General features: G+C 39.2%; 2 protein-coding genes across 2 annotated transcripts in view; both read right to left on the bottom strand.

Annotated features, from left to right (window-relative positions):
• LOC115759277 (E3 ubiquitin-protein ligase TRIM9) overlaps nt 1-14,756 on the bottom strand; it is a 108,056-nt gene that overhangs the window by 64,214 nt on the left and 29,086 nt on the right. The window lies entirely within an intron of this gene.
• LOC115759278 lies at nt 12,100-13,145 on the bottom strand. The gene has a single exon (XM_030700180.1). It carries the CDS (start codon nt 12,980-12,982, stop codon nt 12,260-12,262), a length of 723 nt encoding a protein of 240 aa, XP_030556040.1. The 5' UTR covers nt 12,983-13,145; the 3' UTR covers nt 12,100-12,259.

Raw genomic sequence — 14,756 nt, 5'->3', positions numbered from 1 at the left:
AACAATGCTCAAAAATTATTTAATTTCCTTTAAAAAAAAAAGGAAACCATTTTGAAATATAAATTTAAGTTTAAAAAAAAATGAGCTAAGCTATTTAAATGTACATTTCCACGACTGTTTTCTACATTTCCATAACTCACCAATGTATTGCCAAGCTCATTCAATTCTATCAATATAAAACCTACGTGTATCCCAAAAAAAAGAAAGAAATTGTAGAAATTTCGTCACAAATCCATTTAGCTTTTCGATTGACCTGCAATAGCCCCCGAGTACAAATCCCTTTTAAACAAAATAAAAAAATTGTCATTTCAATCATAAACTCGTGTCGGTTTAAATAAACGGTTGGAATTGATTTAATCTTTCTGAGAGCTTCACTAAAACTTCGCGAATTAAATTGGTATTGTCAAATCTGAATTTAATTCGGATTGTTTAAGCTTCACCAAAAGCTTCTTGAAAACTCTCTCTCTCGCTCTCTCCCTCTGTTAATGCGCTTAACTTCTATGCCATTTTGCTATAACAACGCCCCATTGGCCACAAAAAATATTTGTTTTTATATCCTTCCAAATAGCACGAACCCGTTCGCTCACTTTTGTTTTCACCTTTAAATTGTGTCGCACAAAAAGGGATTTCCCTTGTTGTCGTTTGATTTTCTATATACTTATCGCCCTTGATACAATTTTAAAGTAAACCTGAACGAAATCATGCCGTTGATCATCCGCATCTTCATTATGAGCACTGCTGTTCGGCAGTCATCTAATCCCGTTAAAGCTGCCAAAAATCCACGACATGGCTCAACGCGTCGATATGATACAAGCCGAAAAAGTGCGCTTATTTTCGTTACACCAACGTTACACCAAAAATACCCTTACGCTAAGGATTTTGCGCACATATAAGGAAAAGTAAGAAGATCTTTGTTGCTGAAATAAGTTAGGAACAGAATATTTTCCAATACAAAAACTCATTTCTGGGCCAGTTCTTGCTATATCAATACTATAGACTTATTGAAATCGGAATTGTTTCCACGGAATTGTTCCCACGTTTCATGAGACAAATATAATACCCTTCACAAGAGTACAAACGGAGAGAAAAGTATGCAACAACGAAAGGGGGGAAGCTGCGCAGGGCATGGCTGCTGGGCACTCGTGAAACGCGCTTAGCCCAGCCGGCCGAACAGACAGACAAAGCTACAGGGCTAAGCTCCCTCTGCCGCTCTCCCCGCGCTAAGCCCAACCCTCCTGACAGAGCCTGGGGCGCTTTACAACAAAGCAAAACGGTAAATAAAGGCGAACACACGATGACAGCGGCCTATGAATGAGAATCAAAGCAAATCAATGCGTAGCTTTTGTCCACTTTCTCGCTGCCACGCCGTACGCCCCGCAGCGGCCCTCACTTAAATGTGATGAAAATTGAAAAATTTACTTTGGCAATTTTCGTTGCCTTTTGCCGACAATGAAATATGTCAATTTCAATTATGCCCAGCGACAGGGCGACAGGCCACGCCCTCCGCCTACCGCTCAAACATACAACGCCGCAGGCAATTGAAATGTCACGAGCGCAAATTGTGAAAGGGCCCAACACTTTAGGGCGCCCCTCTCCTCAACCCCCACTCCCCCACTCCATCCGGCAGTTAGGAATTTATTGCGACAAATCGACAGTTCGACAAATGTGTCAATTTTATGTAAAAATTGTGAATCTGCATCGATTACAGCTCTGATAACAGTTAACGGTTCTCGCCTAGAATTAAGGCCTTGCAGCGAGTGTTTCGGATTTTAGCAGGGGGCGGAAACTGTCAAGCTGGGTAATTAGAGTTGTTTTGGGCGTGTCTGATGTAAATTGTTGACAGTTGTGATGCCTGAGGCAACGATTCTCGAAATAGATGTTGAATTGAGTAATACCGGGGGAGAGGAAGGATTTTCTTGATTGTGAGGCAATCGGCAATCGAAGAAATTATTGATAGAATTGTGAGTTAAGTAAAAAAAACTCTCTATACTTTTTAAGCACAAATGATAGTATACACAATATGAATGAAAATATATTATAATAAGTATGACAAATTCTCAGTACTTAAAAAAAATTTTAAATATTACCAGGCTGAAATTGGGTTTTAAAAAAATAGAGTCTTACTTAACATTTATCTTACAGCCCTTATAACTTAAAAAGGATGGACTAGCTGTGGGAATCTGATTATTATATATTTTAAAATCGTTATATGTTATATTCCAAAAAAAAAAACCAACAGGCTTATGTATGCAGATCAATTAAGAACCTGGTCTAAGTAAGAAATCAGTTTCCAATGTAAACACACATGGCACATGTTTCTACTTAACTTTTGTCCTACGACAGAGAGAATGCAATAAAATTAAAAGGCCAGACACGACACTTACGATTATGAAGTTAGAAAAGATCAATAAATGTTATAGCTAAAATAAGCTGATGGGGTAGATTCAGGCGTGATTTCCTGGCCATGTATTCGCCTATCAAGAAACCAATTGCAGGGCCATAAAGCTGGCGTTCGACTACAGGAAACACAACGTCTGGGTCTGTGGCTTGAAGTGAACCCAATGGCAAGCGGGTCATTAAACAATGCGAATATCTTGTATCGCCTATCGTCAGACTGAATGACAGACAAACTGACTGACGGACTGACGGAATGACTGACTGATTGATTTGCAACGAGCGACTGGCAACTGGCAAATGGCAACTTGAGATTGAACTTGAAAAGTGCATGCCAGACACAACACTCTCACGATAACAGACACACACACGCACACACAACACAGCAACAACAAAGGCGTCTAGCAAAAATGTCATGTCGAAGACTCTCGGCACCGCCTGTCATCGATATGATCTCGTCATTGCCACAATGCCAGGCAGAGACGCTTGTGGTGGGCTGGTGGGCGGGCGGGCGGGCGGGGGGGTGCAAGTGCCGTCTGCAGTTCCGGCTGTGGGCGACACTTTGATGTGAAATTGATGATGATTGAAAGTTGCATTTGTAGTGGGGTTGATATGGGGCGGGGGTCTTGGGGATATGCGTACTCTATGCTCCCAGGAACATTACCAATTCCCAGCCATTACATTATGTAATGTTGTGTTCTCTTGCTGTTGCATACAAATTAAGCAATTAAATGAAGAACAAGCAAATAACGCAGCAATACAGATTGATCAACTAACTAATACCCTGTAGATAGTTAATAAATAACCTAATGCACATATGCCTTGTGCCTTGATATACGATATGATATTGTTAATCTACATCTTTACATTTGTCTTACAAGAAAATTGTAAACCAACTGGGCAGTCAGTCATACTAGAATCATATTTATTTGCAAAATACTAGAGTAAAGTAATTTTGGATCTAGTGAAAGTCCAATGCTACGATTTGAAACACTTCCGCCTCACACACATTGTCTGGCAAGATTTTGGTATACTCTCTATACTACAACTTCTACAGGGTATATCAAGGCAAGTCGCCTGCAAGCCCACCCATTCGTTGTTGGTCTCTGTTGCGAGTTTTATTTGCCGCCCAGCTATGTGCTCTAGATATATGTGTCAAAATTACTTTGGTGCCATCGTAAATTTAATTCTTAAGCGTCTGCGTCAGCAGCTGATGATTGTCATCAGCACGGTCATCATCAGCATCATGATGATTGTCAAGACGAACACGTATATGCTCATTGCATTTTTATCACTTACGCGAAATTGGTTTTTATGTGCCGGAGCCTCATGTGCGCCTATTAAATTAAAACGTTGCGCCTTCCTTAGGCACTCGACATCAATTCGCAGATAGCACAAACTATACTGGGAACTAAAAAAAAACCGAACGGACCCGACCCCAGCCACGGCCAGACCGTACAACCAGGCAGTTAAATAAATGCCCAGACGCCATTTAAGCAATGACAATCAGCCAAATAGCCCAGTGATATATCTTGGTTATACTTATGCGCATATAATGAAAGAGCAGCCACTTAAGGGTCTGCGAGTATATACTCCTATGAGTAGCTTTTGTCGCCTGCATTGTTTATTGATTTATAGGCACAGTTCCATGCCCAGAAACTTGGCTTCTTAACTGACCGCGGCCTGATTGCAATGTATGTGCAAAATGGGCTTATTTGGTGGGCGTCACACAGCGGGACACTTAATATCATGTACAGAAAATGCTGACTTACTTAATTATGTGGGTGTTGGAAATACATGAATGATATTTACCTGAAAGAATAGAGAAAATTTGATTATTATATTAACTCAATGTATTTTATGGATATTTCATTATAAAGCAAGACATTTTAAAACTAATTGGATATATAAAATATAGTTAGGCAGAATAGAATATCAAATTATTCTAGTCAAGGATCATATTTATCATACTTGGAAGCTATTTCCGATTTGACGCATGTAATTACTTTTTAATTTAATGAGTTTTCTTTTTTTAGAAATGTCTTTCAAAACTTGCTATCGAAATGTAGCCATTGTGGCTACTAAAAGTCGTTTTGCCTAGAAGCTAACAAATGATATCGAATAGGAACGAAAACGATTCTAAATTGATTCCAATTTGCACATTTGAATGCTTTTTGTATAATTGAATTTTTACCTGAATATTTGCCTGTAATTAATGGGTTTGGAAAAATAATTGAATTTTTGATAATACTTTTCCTTTAAATGGAAAATGTACTAGGTGAAGCACACAGAAAACAGTTTGTGCTACTTCTTTAAATCTGAGCTCAAATATTTCGTTTTATTTAATGCATTTTGATAATGAAATTTCCAATATTTGCACTTGCTGTTGTACCAGAAAAGCAACAAAGTACTGTCACCTTGCATCTTAGATGCAAACACAGCCTTGCCAATTTCAGGAATTTAGTTTAAAACCAATATCCGCAAAAGCAGCCACAGTGACACCTGTACCAAGCTGTTCTGTATGCATTTCAGACTATATCAAATGATATACTATTAATTCCAACAGCCTATCTATGGCCAGAGGCGAGCACAGCAAACAAACAGGCCAAGCAAACCACCAACCCACCAAACCACCGACCACTGAGGCTCTGCCAATGAAAAATCTGTCAAGCTCAGTAAACTGACAAGTTAATGCCATAGCAGCCAGGCAACGAGCCACATCCAGAGGCAGCAGGCACTGCACACTGTGGAGCCAATGACTTTGGAAAAACGTCCCCCCAAGGCAACGTTGTGGGGCGGCATGACTGGTCAGAAGAAGAGAGAGTGTGGCTGGTCTCTGTGGTAAAATTTAATTTAACATACAATTCAAATGCTGTGCGACAAATTCTTCAGACACACGCACGAACCAACACACAGAGGCCGTATCTAAGCAAAAACCAGACCTCAGACCACAAAATACACAAAACGTTGCCTGGACACAAAGAGCCGGTAAGCGGCAGGCAGAGCATTTTGTGTGGCGCATAACTTGGGCTCAAGGCTCAAGCCCTTAATTATATTGAGTGTACGAAATCCTTTAGCCACACAATGCAGCCCAGACACACACACACACACAAACACACACGCACACACAGTCAGGGCAACAGGAAGTGAAAGTGGTCAGGACAACAGGCAGCAATGTCCATGTCCTTGAACAGCGCATAATCCAAGCAATTTGCAATTTTTGGTAATTTAACTTGACAAAACTTTTTAATGGCCAATGCCAGCCGGCAGCTCGCTCCCCTCTGTGGATACCCTCTTCGAAATAGACGCCATTTGTGGCGATTGGTTGCGCAACTGTTGCAACTTGGCTTTCGATTTTGGTCGGGTAGAGAGAGCGGAAGAGTGGACGAGCGGACGACCGGACGAGCGGAAAGCTTAAGCCCAACAAAATAAAAAAAAAAACCCAATTCCCAATCAAGTCGAAACCCTTTGTGCCGTTATAAGACCATAATTTTTGATTGTTATGTGCTTTAAGCGGATTTTGGCAGATCGCAAGGGGGGAATTATTATTTTTATTATTATTTTTTTTTTTTATAGATGTTGCATGCAAATGTTTGTTGCCTCACTCGAATTTAAATTTAATTTCGTTTGTTTTCATTTTTGTGTTGTTGTCTTTTGGTCTATTATGTTTGATGATTTATGGTCGTATGCACAGCTTCGCCATTAACTGGGCTTAAGGCGTTAATGTCCTTAGCGCAGGATTCGCCAAAGAGTTGGCAATTTATGCGTTGATTTGATTTTAATCTCTTTCTGCGAACCGTTTGGGAATTTCAACAGCTTTTTCCCATTGTTTCGCACAAGTCCGTTAATGTGTGCAGATTTGTGGACGAAATATTTTGGTTACGATAAGCTTTGCTCGTTTTCAAGTAGACGGAGTGGCGACGAACTAGAAGCATTGCCAAAAAAATTGTATGGAATACAATTCCCAGATGAATATATTCGCAATGATTGAAAAACTTTCCTCTCATGGTTTAATCCAAACATTATTTAAGTTAGATGAAATAATTAGCTTAAATATTTGATTATTCTAAATAGCTGAAATAAGAAGCCAATTAATACTATTATTTTTAAATTTGCTTTATAATTAGTTGATTGATACAAAAGAATATATTGGGCATTATTATAAAATTAAAAGTATTCTGTATTCTTTATTCAGTATTTCCAATATACTTTATTTTTGACTCTTTAAATTGTTTTACTTAGATAATATCTGCTCAGTTCGGAACTCATTTTACATTAATTAAATTATTCTATACTATAATACCCTCTTTCAAGTCTTATGTTCCTTAGCTAGGAGTTAACCTGTATAAGCTTATATCAAGGAGTTGTATATCAAGGAGCTGCCAGTTTATGTTCCTAGCCCAAGCTCAAGTGTAAGTAGAAACTAATTTGATAATAATCTAAGTTGGTTTGCTTTTATCAAAAACATTTGAAAAGCGATCTCACACTTAACTTTCTGGAGTTGTATATCAAATTGCCCCGCTCTCCTTAATCAAAAATTTTCAACTTTTCTCACACCAACAACAAGCACAATATTTATAGCTCTAATTACAAACAACAGCAGCTCAGACTGACAGCAACAACGGCAAATAGAACAGGAGTCACGCCGCACTGGGAGTATCAGGAAGCGAAATATCAACTGCGCAGCACATAAAAAAAAAAAAGAGAATGAAAATGAAAATGGGAGGAAAAGCAGGACGTAATACTGCGACCATAAGCCACAATTTCAGCGACGCCGAAAAACAGTTTAACTGTCAAAAATGACAAATAGCTCGCTGAGGATTTAATTTGAAATGCAGTTGCCTCAGTTTTGCATTGCAGTGGAAATTAACTAAAAGAGTGCGCAAAACCGTTTGCCGGGAAAACTTCGTTAGATGGAAAAACCCACCCCAACCAAAGCTATGTGCGCCATGGCAACAACAGCAGCAGCAGCAGCAGCGGCAGCAACCACCGAAAATCTTTGCAAAAGTAGCGAAACGGAAGTGGAATTAAAAACGCGAAGCATTTGAGAAGGGACACCTTGCTGCAGCAGGGGTATGCGAGAGGCAGTTGGCTCAGAGGGGTGCGTCTGCGCCAGCGGCAAGCGAAGGGGGTGCAGCAGACGCGCTTTGCGGCCTCTGGTCACATAGCAATGTGGCCTTTCATGTTCGTACGGGAAATTAGGATTGCACAAAAAGGAGAGAACAAAAAAAAACAAGCTAAAGGGATTTTTCAGTCCACACAGACAGGCCGATTTAAACATCGAGCAGGGCAGTACGAGTTAGGAGCATATATATAAATTAATCGTATACTCAATGCTCAGTCAGACATTTTATTGCAATTTCAAATATTTCCATCAATGTTGCCGGGAACAACGCACGTGCCCGGCGCTGCCAAGGGTGGGGGTTGCATCTATCCGCTTATTAAAAATATTTGTTTGGGTTTTGTATCTGTCGGATGGCATTGTCTTGCCTAATGATGTTTACGACTCGCTCGGGCATATAATTACATTTTCAAACTGCACATTTTTCAACCTCGACGCACATTAAACACACATGTCCAAAGCTTATTTTGGGGAGCGCCCCCAAGACCCACGACAGAAAATGCCCGTTCCATGTGAAACATGAGGTTGGTCATGGTCTACTGTTACCTTCTGTGAGATATGATTTGTGTTAACTGAGTATTCTTTATAAGAATTAATACTGTTTATTTCTGTGTATAAACAATACGGCTTCTGTTAATTTTTCCTATTTACTGTCTCATTTTTCTTGATTTTTTTAATTTGAATGGGGTTTGAATCTGACAAATAATTAACATTATTAATTCCTAAATTATATTTTCTGTTGTATAAAGCTGGCTGCTGATATGAACTGCCATTTATTATCTTTACCTTTCGTTATCTTTGAATACTATTCTAGATCGAATATATCTTTTAATAATATTTTTAAGCATTCATTAGAATAAATAAAAGCAAGCAAAGCAAATATCATATTATAAACAAAATATATTGGCATATTTATTAAGCTTTTAATACTTTGAAGTTGCCCAAGTTTTCACAGTTTCGCAGTTTTAATATAAACTTTAGCTGAACAGTCTTGAAATGCATTTCTCAACTATTGATTAGGCGACTTTACGACTAATTTGCAATGCTATGCGATTCTAATGGCAGCAGCTTAGTGGCGCCTCTCTATGCGCTTCTCACACGCAGCTGTCGTTTCTTGTCTCCGTTGTCTGGTATATAATTGCCAATCCAATTAATTTACGAACTAGTCGAAGCAAATGTGCTACTAACTGAGACATAAATAGCACAAGAGTAGACACGTGTATCAAGCAGATACTCAGATACCCGCGTCTCCAGCTACGTCTGTATTCGCCTCGCCAATGCCTTTTATAGCTTGTTGTGTCTTCGTGTGTTTCTGAATTTAAAGTGCTGTCTCTGAGTGTTGACAACGTCTTTGAAATCGCTTCGAGAAGTTTTGAGGATGCGGCTGATGCTGCTCCTAATGCTGATGATGCTGCCTCGAGGTTGTCAGGGAAATTGAAAAGTGAAACCTGCCGCGCATCAAAACTTTGCTCGGATTTATGTCACAAGTTTTACCGGGAAACTAACGAAAAGACCCCACGAAAACGAAACCCACATCAACATCAATTTCACTTTAATGTTTCCCGTGCATAAAAAAACACACACATAAAAACTTGAAGAAGAGAAATTATGCTAATAAATCGCAGCGACACGTGTCGTTGTACTCTCCACCTAATGGACATGCGCCACGAAATATGCATTGAATATTTTTTAACATTGTACCCTCCGAGCTGCCACTGAGCTACATTCCAGGCGAGGATTATGAACTGTTCCCGCCTGGGCGCTGCACGTGGTGTTTACACATCATTTACATAAAACGAGCAACAACTTTTTGCAATTTCTTGACAAAAATTAAAAAAAAACTTTAACAACGCAAGAACGAAAGAGTGCGGGTTGGAAAAACCTGCACAACAAAGTTGTTAATTATACTTGACTGGACGACAAGCCCAACCTCCCAACCCCCATCGCAGAGCCGCAACGCTTTGCCCAGTCAAGCGATGATAATACAGCGACGGCCTAAGGGTTGGGGTGGGCGCAGTGGGGGACAGTTGAGTAAGGAACTGCTAGGAACCTGCCCGTTTATGACGTGCCCGCAAGAAGAAACCATTAATCAGCGCCTCGGTTAGACCGGGTTGCTCTTACCTCAGCGCGATTTGACGCTGTTTGGAGTGGGTCGTTTTTTCTTCTTCTTCTTTCTCTAGCTCCCTTTCTCTCCGATTCTCATTATTTGTTGCCGGTCGCGTGCGTAACATTTAGCAACACAATACGAGACCAGCCAACGATTTTCAGATAAAGACCATTTAAGTGCAGGGAAAAAATTGTATTTTACCTAATTGCAGTAATTAATGAGTTTAGTTTACATTTTTGATGAGCCATAATTGAGTGACGGGATGAGGCGAACTGAGCAGTGCTGCAATAATGCGCTGATTGATAGTTTGGAATGTGATAAAAGTTAGTAAACACAGTAATGTGTGTAACTATTCGTGGCAGTTATCAATTTTATCAGAGATATATAATAGAAGTATCGGCAGATATAGGTAGAAGTATTATGAGCAGCTAAAGTTAACATTCGTTTAAGCAAATGATATATGTATTTTCATATGTTATGCATTGAAATTTAAAAGGTGGAGAATGTTTTTAAAACAGAAGCTTCAATTCAATATATATATTTTGCTTGCTTGTGTGGCCGTTCTCATCGAAGAAAATACGCGGCCACACTTGCAATGCATGAAAGGAGTTAAGGAACATGTAAATATGAAACTACGAAATCTTAATCAATTACCATCATCAATTTATAATATAAAATTTATATATAAAATAAAATATATATATAGTTACATTTGCTCAACTAATTACAGCTTATTTGCTTTTCATTTTCATATCAGCCCAACTTTTTAAATGTGGGCGAATTCTCAATTAGTTTGGACAAATATTTGAAATTTTCCTTTCAGTTAGGCAAAGCCTGAAGATATTTTTAGTTTTTATTCAATTATACAAACGATTAATTGAGAAAATATTTATATAATTTAATCTAGAGTAAACTAGGAATAATTGTTGATAAAAAAACTCAATATTATGAGCATGTTTACTCTGTAAGCAATTCCGACATGAACATATAAATTCAGCGCTCTGTAAATAACAAATCGATTGCAATTCAACTCAAGTAATTGCAGAAGAGCACAAAAGCGGCCATTAAACTAATTGCATACAATTCAAATTTTATAGCAGACATTGCCAAAATGCCAATGTTTAATATGCATATAAGAATAAATGGTCATCGTAGCTCCACAATTGCCCTCCGACCATTCAAATGAACTTGACAAAAGAGCAGCAGCAACAGCAGCCGCAGCAGCTGAGACTGACGGCGCCCACACTCCGCATGGCATTCGACCTGGGCCCCAACATATGGAAAATCAAAAGCGGCAAAAAGCGAAAGCAAATTGCTTGGAGGGTCGCTGCCAAACCACCTGTGCGCAGCAGCAGCACCACCAACGCGCCCACCACCACCTTTGCGGGCCACACGAAGAGCAATCAACCCCCCGCAATGGCAAAAGCAAAGCACATTTCATACGAAATTAAATTAGAATTTTCGGTAGTTGTTTGTCTATTTTGCTCTCTGTCTGTTTATCTGTGTGTGTCTCTCTCTCTCTCTCTAAATTTGAATAGATGGTAAAAGGAAATTGCAGCACGCACGCAAATAAAATGTTCCCAACAAAAAAATTAAAAACATGTATATGCGAGAAGCGAGTGGTCGACTTGTAGATAGCCTGTAAAGAGGCTTATGCAACGAAATTTTTAGATATTATTCAATTCTTTTTTGTATTATTCTATTTATTTTTAGCACTGATAGTATTTCAATCCAATAATACCAGATATATGGAAAATCAGAAGAAATGGAGTGCATATCTCCTTTCTGGAGATACAATTTAATAAAAATGCAATAAAATTCAACAAAAACAAAGAAAATCTTGAGATATAATATGTCAAAAAAAAATACAATCTGCTTTGCGGATCTTTAACCCCAGGAAGAAAATATGACGTAATTTCAGGGTAGGTAGTTTTGTGATATTAAAAAAGAATACAAAGATATTGTATTATTTTTGTTGTTGTGAAGTTTTTTAGATATTAAGAATCTATAGTCCAGATTGCAATCCCTATCGGGCACATTTATATCCAAACCAAGTGGGATTCAAACCCAAGCTAATCGTTTAAGATGCAGTAACAAGATACAGATACAAGTATTATAGACACGAGCAAGATGAGATTGGCCAATTCGACAGATGATAGGCTTAACGAGCTGATACCCTGACATTTTGCCAGCACAGGGTATGAGAATATTGAAATTACACGCCGAAACATTGAAGTCAAAAATATGTGTATTTGCTCGCAAATAATAGTAGGATAGTAGGAGAGTTTTGCTGTCTGGCGCAGACAGGAGCACAGAGAAATGAACAAATGACCGCAGGAAAAATACACATTTCCACTCAACCGAGTGCGTGAATGAGTGTTGGTGAGTGTTTGTGAATAATTGTATGTATTTCCGAGTGTTTGTTGAGAGGGCCCAAGGGCGGGCAAAAGCTCAAATGCCTACGGAAATGTGCGAATTTTCAATTAAAATTTCTGTTTTTAATCACTTTTACCGAGCCGAGAATGAGTCCTTTGCGGTATATTATATAAATATACATATATATCATAAAAGTAAGGTGTATCCAGCGATGCAATTTAATTTAATGATGATCCTGATCTTTTCAAGCGGTTTACTTGTTAGTTGCTCAAAATATAATTATAACCATCCGCAATGATGGTCATGTCGCTGTCGGTGCTATCCGCCTTGTAGTCCACGTTATGCCACACATATTCCATTTGCATGGGTATACTGATGGACACCTCACCGACTGATGAGCTGCCCGTAGATCTGGCGCCGGAGCCAGACACAGAGTCACAGCTGGAACTGCCGCGTAGCGTATCCGAGTCAGAATCATACTCATCGTACGGCGGTTCGTAGCGCACCAGCTCTTGGCTGGGCTCCTCCTGCTGGTAGGGCACCAGTGCCAGAAAGTTATCCGTGGTGCTCCTCTCGTCATCGCCCAGCGTGGCCAGCTCTTGTTTGTCAGCGCTTTGAGTTTCTTGGCTGCCGCCCAGATAACTGCTGCTAATCGGCGAGGGCGAATCGCTGAAGCTATCCATGGATGTCGACCCCGATACCAGGACTGTTAAGGATTCCTTCGCATCGCTGGGCAAGTCCATATGTGGCACTGTGAGCGGCATGTCTATGCCCACGGGCCTAAAGTCCGTATTCCCGCCGGCCTTGAAGCGGACTGGATGACATGGCGCACGCTCCACGTACAAGGGATTGTGACGCAGCAGATCCTGCAGCGTGACAAAGGATTCACGCATTTCTCTTATCTGGGCCGGACTATAGGTCACCCATAGAGGGGAATTGGGCTGCGACAATGCGTTGATCAAAAAGTCCAGATCTTTCTCCATGAATTTCGCCGGGCCAAAATTATTTCAAAATTGTGCTTACTACAAAAACTGTAATTTTATGAACTTGACAAATTGACACACTGGGAAAGGAAAAGATTGGAACGAATTTATGTAAAAACTTTCGGATCCGTTTTCACAATTTGTGTGAATATATGAACAGAATGTGACAATTTAGAAAAGATTTTAAAAGCGATTAGTTTGCAAACGAGTACTACATATGAGCTTCAATAGGTACTCAAATTTGAAAGAACTGTATGAAAAGAAGACTTTCTATAGAATACAAATCCCAAGTTTAAGGCACATGTAAGCACATATTGTTATTTTCATATTCGTAATTATTCCATTGGCTTATCCTGCCACATACAAATGCAATAACAACATTTAAGTTTGTTAATATTTTAAACCCATTCTGCAAAACTTATTAAGTAACCAATTTAAAAAACAAATTGTACAAATTGTTACGCACAACTCAAAGGCAAATGTTTTACATAAAGCACTTGCATCCTGCCCTCGCCCAGGTCTCAAGTGGTTTGTTATGTGGAGAGCAAAATGCACAACAAAACTAACAGCAGCAGCAGCAACAACAAAAACAGCATCAATAGGAGGAAGACAACTAACTTGGAGCAGTTTACATTCAACCAGTCTCTAAAATAATACAATTTTCCTCTACATTTAGTCAAAGATGCCACAAAAATAAACCCTGGTCTCAATGTCTTATACAAATGCAAATGTCCTGTCGCATGGACACATGACGAACATTGTCCTTCGGCCCGAACTGCGTGTCGTTTCTTACTTGAAGCGAGCCCAAGCTACGCCTCAAGTGTGTCTGGAGGGGTGTGTGTTTGAGTGTGTAACGAAAGTTGCCTCAATGGTGAGCCCTTGTGCCCAGTTAACAAGCTGGCAACCAGGCCAATGGAGCTAGAGGTAGCTGCCAGTCGTGTCTTTTCAGAGCATGCACGAATCCACACAGAAAAGAAGAAAAACGAGAGCACGAGTCAATATACAGATATCGATAAATTTGTCGATATTCTACAAAAATAAGGAGGTAATGCTATGTACGATGAGTATTTTGAATTTAAAATAAAATAAGAACCGAAATACGAGGGAACGAGTCAAGTAGACGAACATACATATATCGATAAGTTCATCGATATTAGGTAAAAATAATAATGTAATGCTATGAATTGACATTATTTTTCTGTTACTAGTATTTTTTGTCAAAAATTTTATATATATTTAATGTATAAAAAATTATACGTGTAAATGCTTCAATATAAATGCGCTGCTCATGTATTTACTGTTGAAAAATACCGCTATTTGCTTGAAATAAACGTTTGGTCACACTTATTTTAAGTCAGTGCTTATGATACGCACATTTGTGGCACTCAATCGAAATGGAGAATTCTTATTTTAGACTAGAACAAGGTTGTGATTTCTGTATCGAGTTCGTGTCCCTTCGTGTCGTATTACATAAGAGTGCAACACGTGCCCATCGCTAATACAGCGCCTGCTCACAGTATGTACATATATGGCCAGATCTTTCATAGTCCTGACTCCGTGTGCTTGTTTATTTGTTTACTTTTTGCCATTTGGCTGTGTGCAAGTTTTCTTCTTGGTTTCTTTCATGCCTGTCTATGTTGTTTTTTTATATCAAGCGTGCGTCTTTATTTATTTTTTTCTTTTTTTTTTTTCTCACACTGTCATGAATATTTTCATATATTTTCATATTTCATATGGCTGCATGTGACTGGCTCGTCTGCCGCTGCTCTTACGA

This window comes from Drosophila novamexicana, unplaced genomic scaffold (genome assembly GCF_003285875.2).
Source record: "Drosophila novamexicana strain 15010-1031.04,08,12 unplaced genomic scaffold, DnovRS2.1 tig00000193-arrow-pilon, whole genome shotgun sequence".
Lineage (NCBI taxonomy): Eukaryota > Metazoa > Arthropoda > Insecta > Diptera > Drosophilidae > Drosophila > Drosophila novamexicana.
This window is presented reverse-complemented; position numbering and strand designations above follow the sequence as displayed.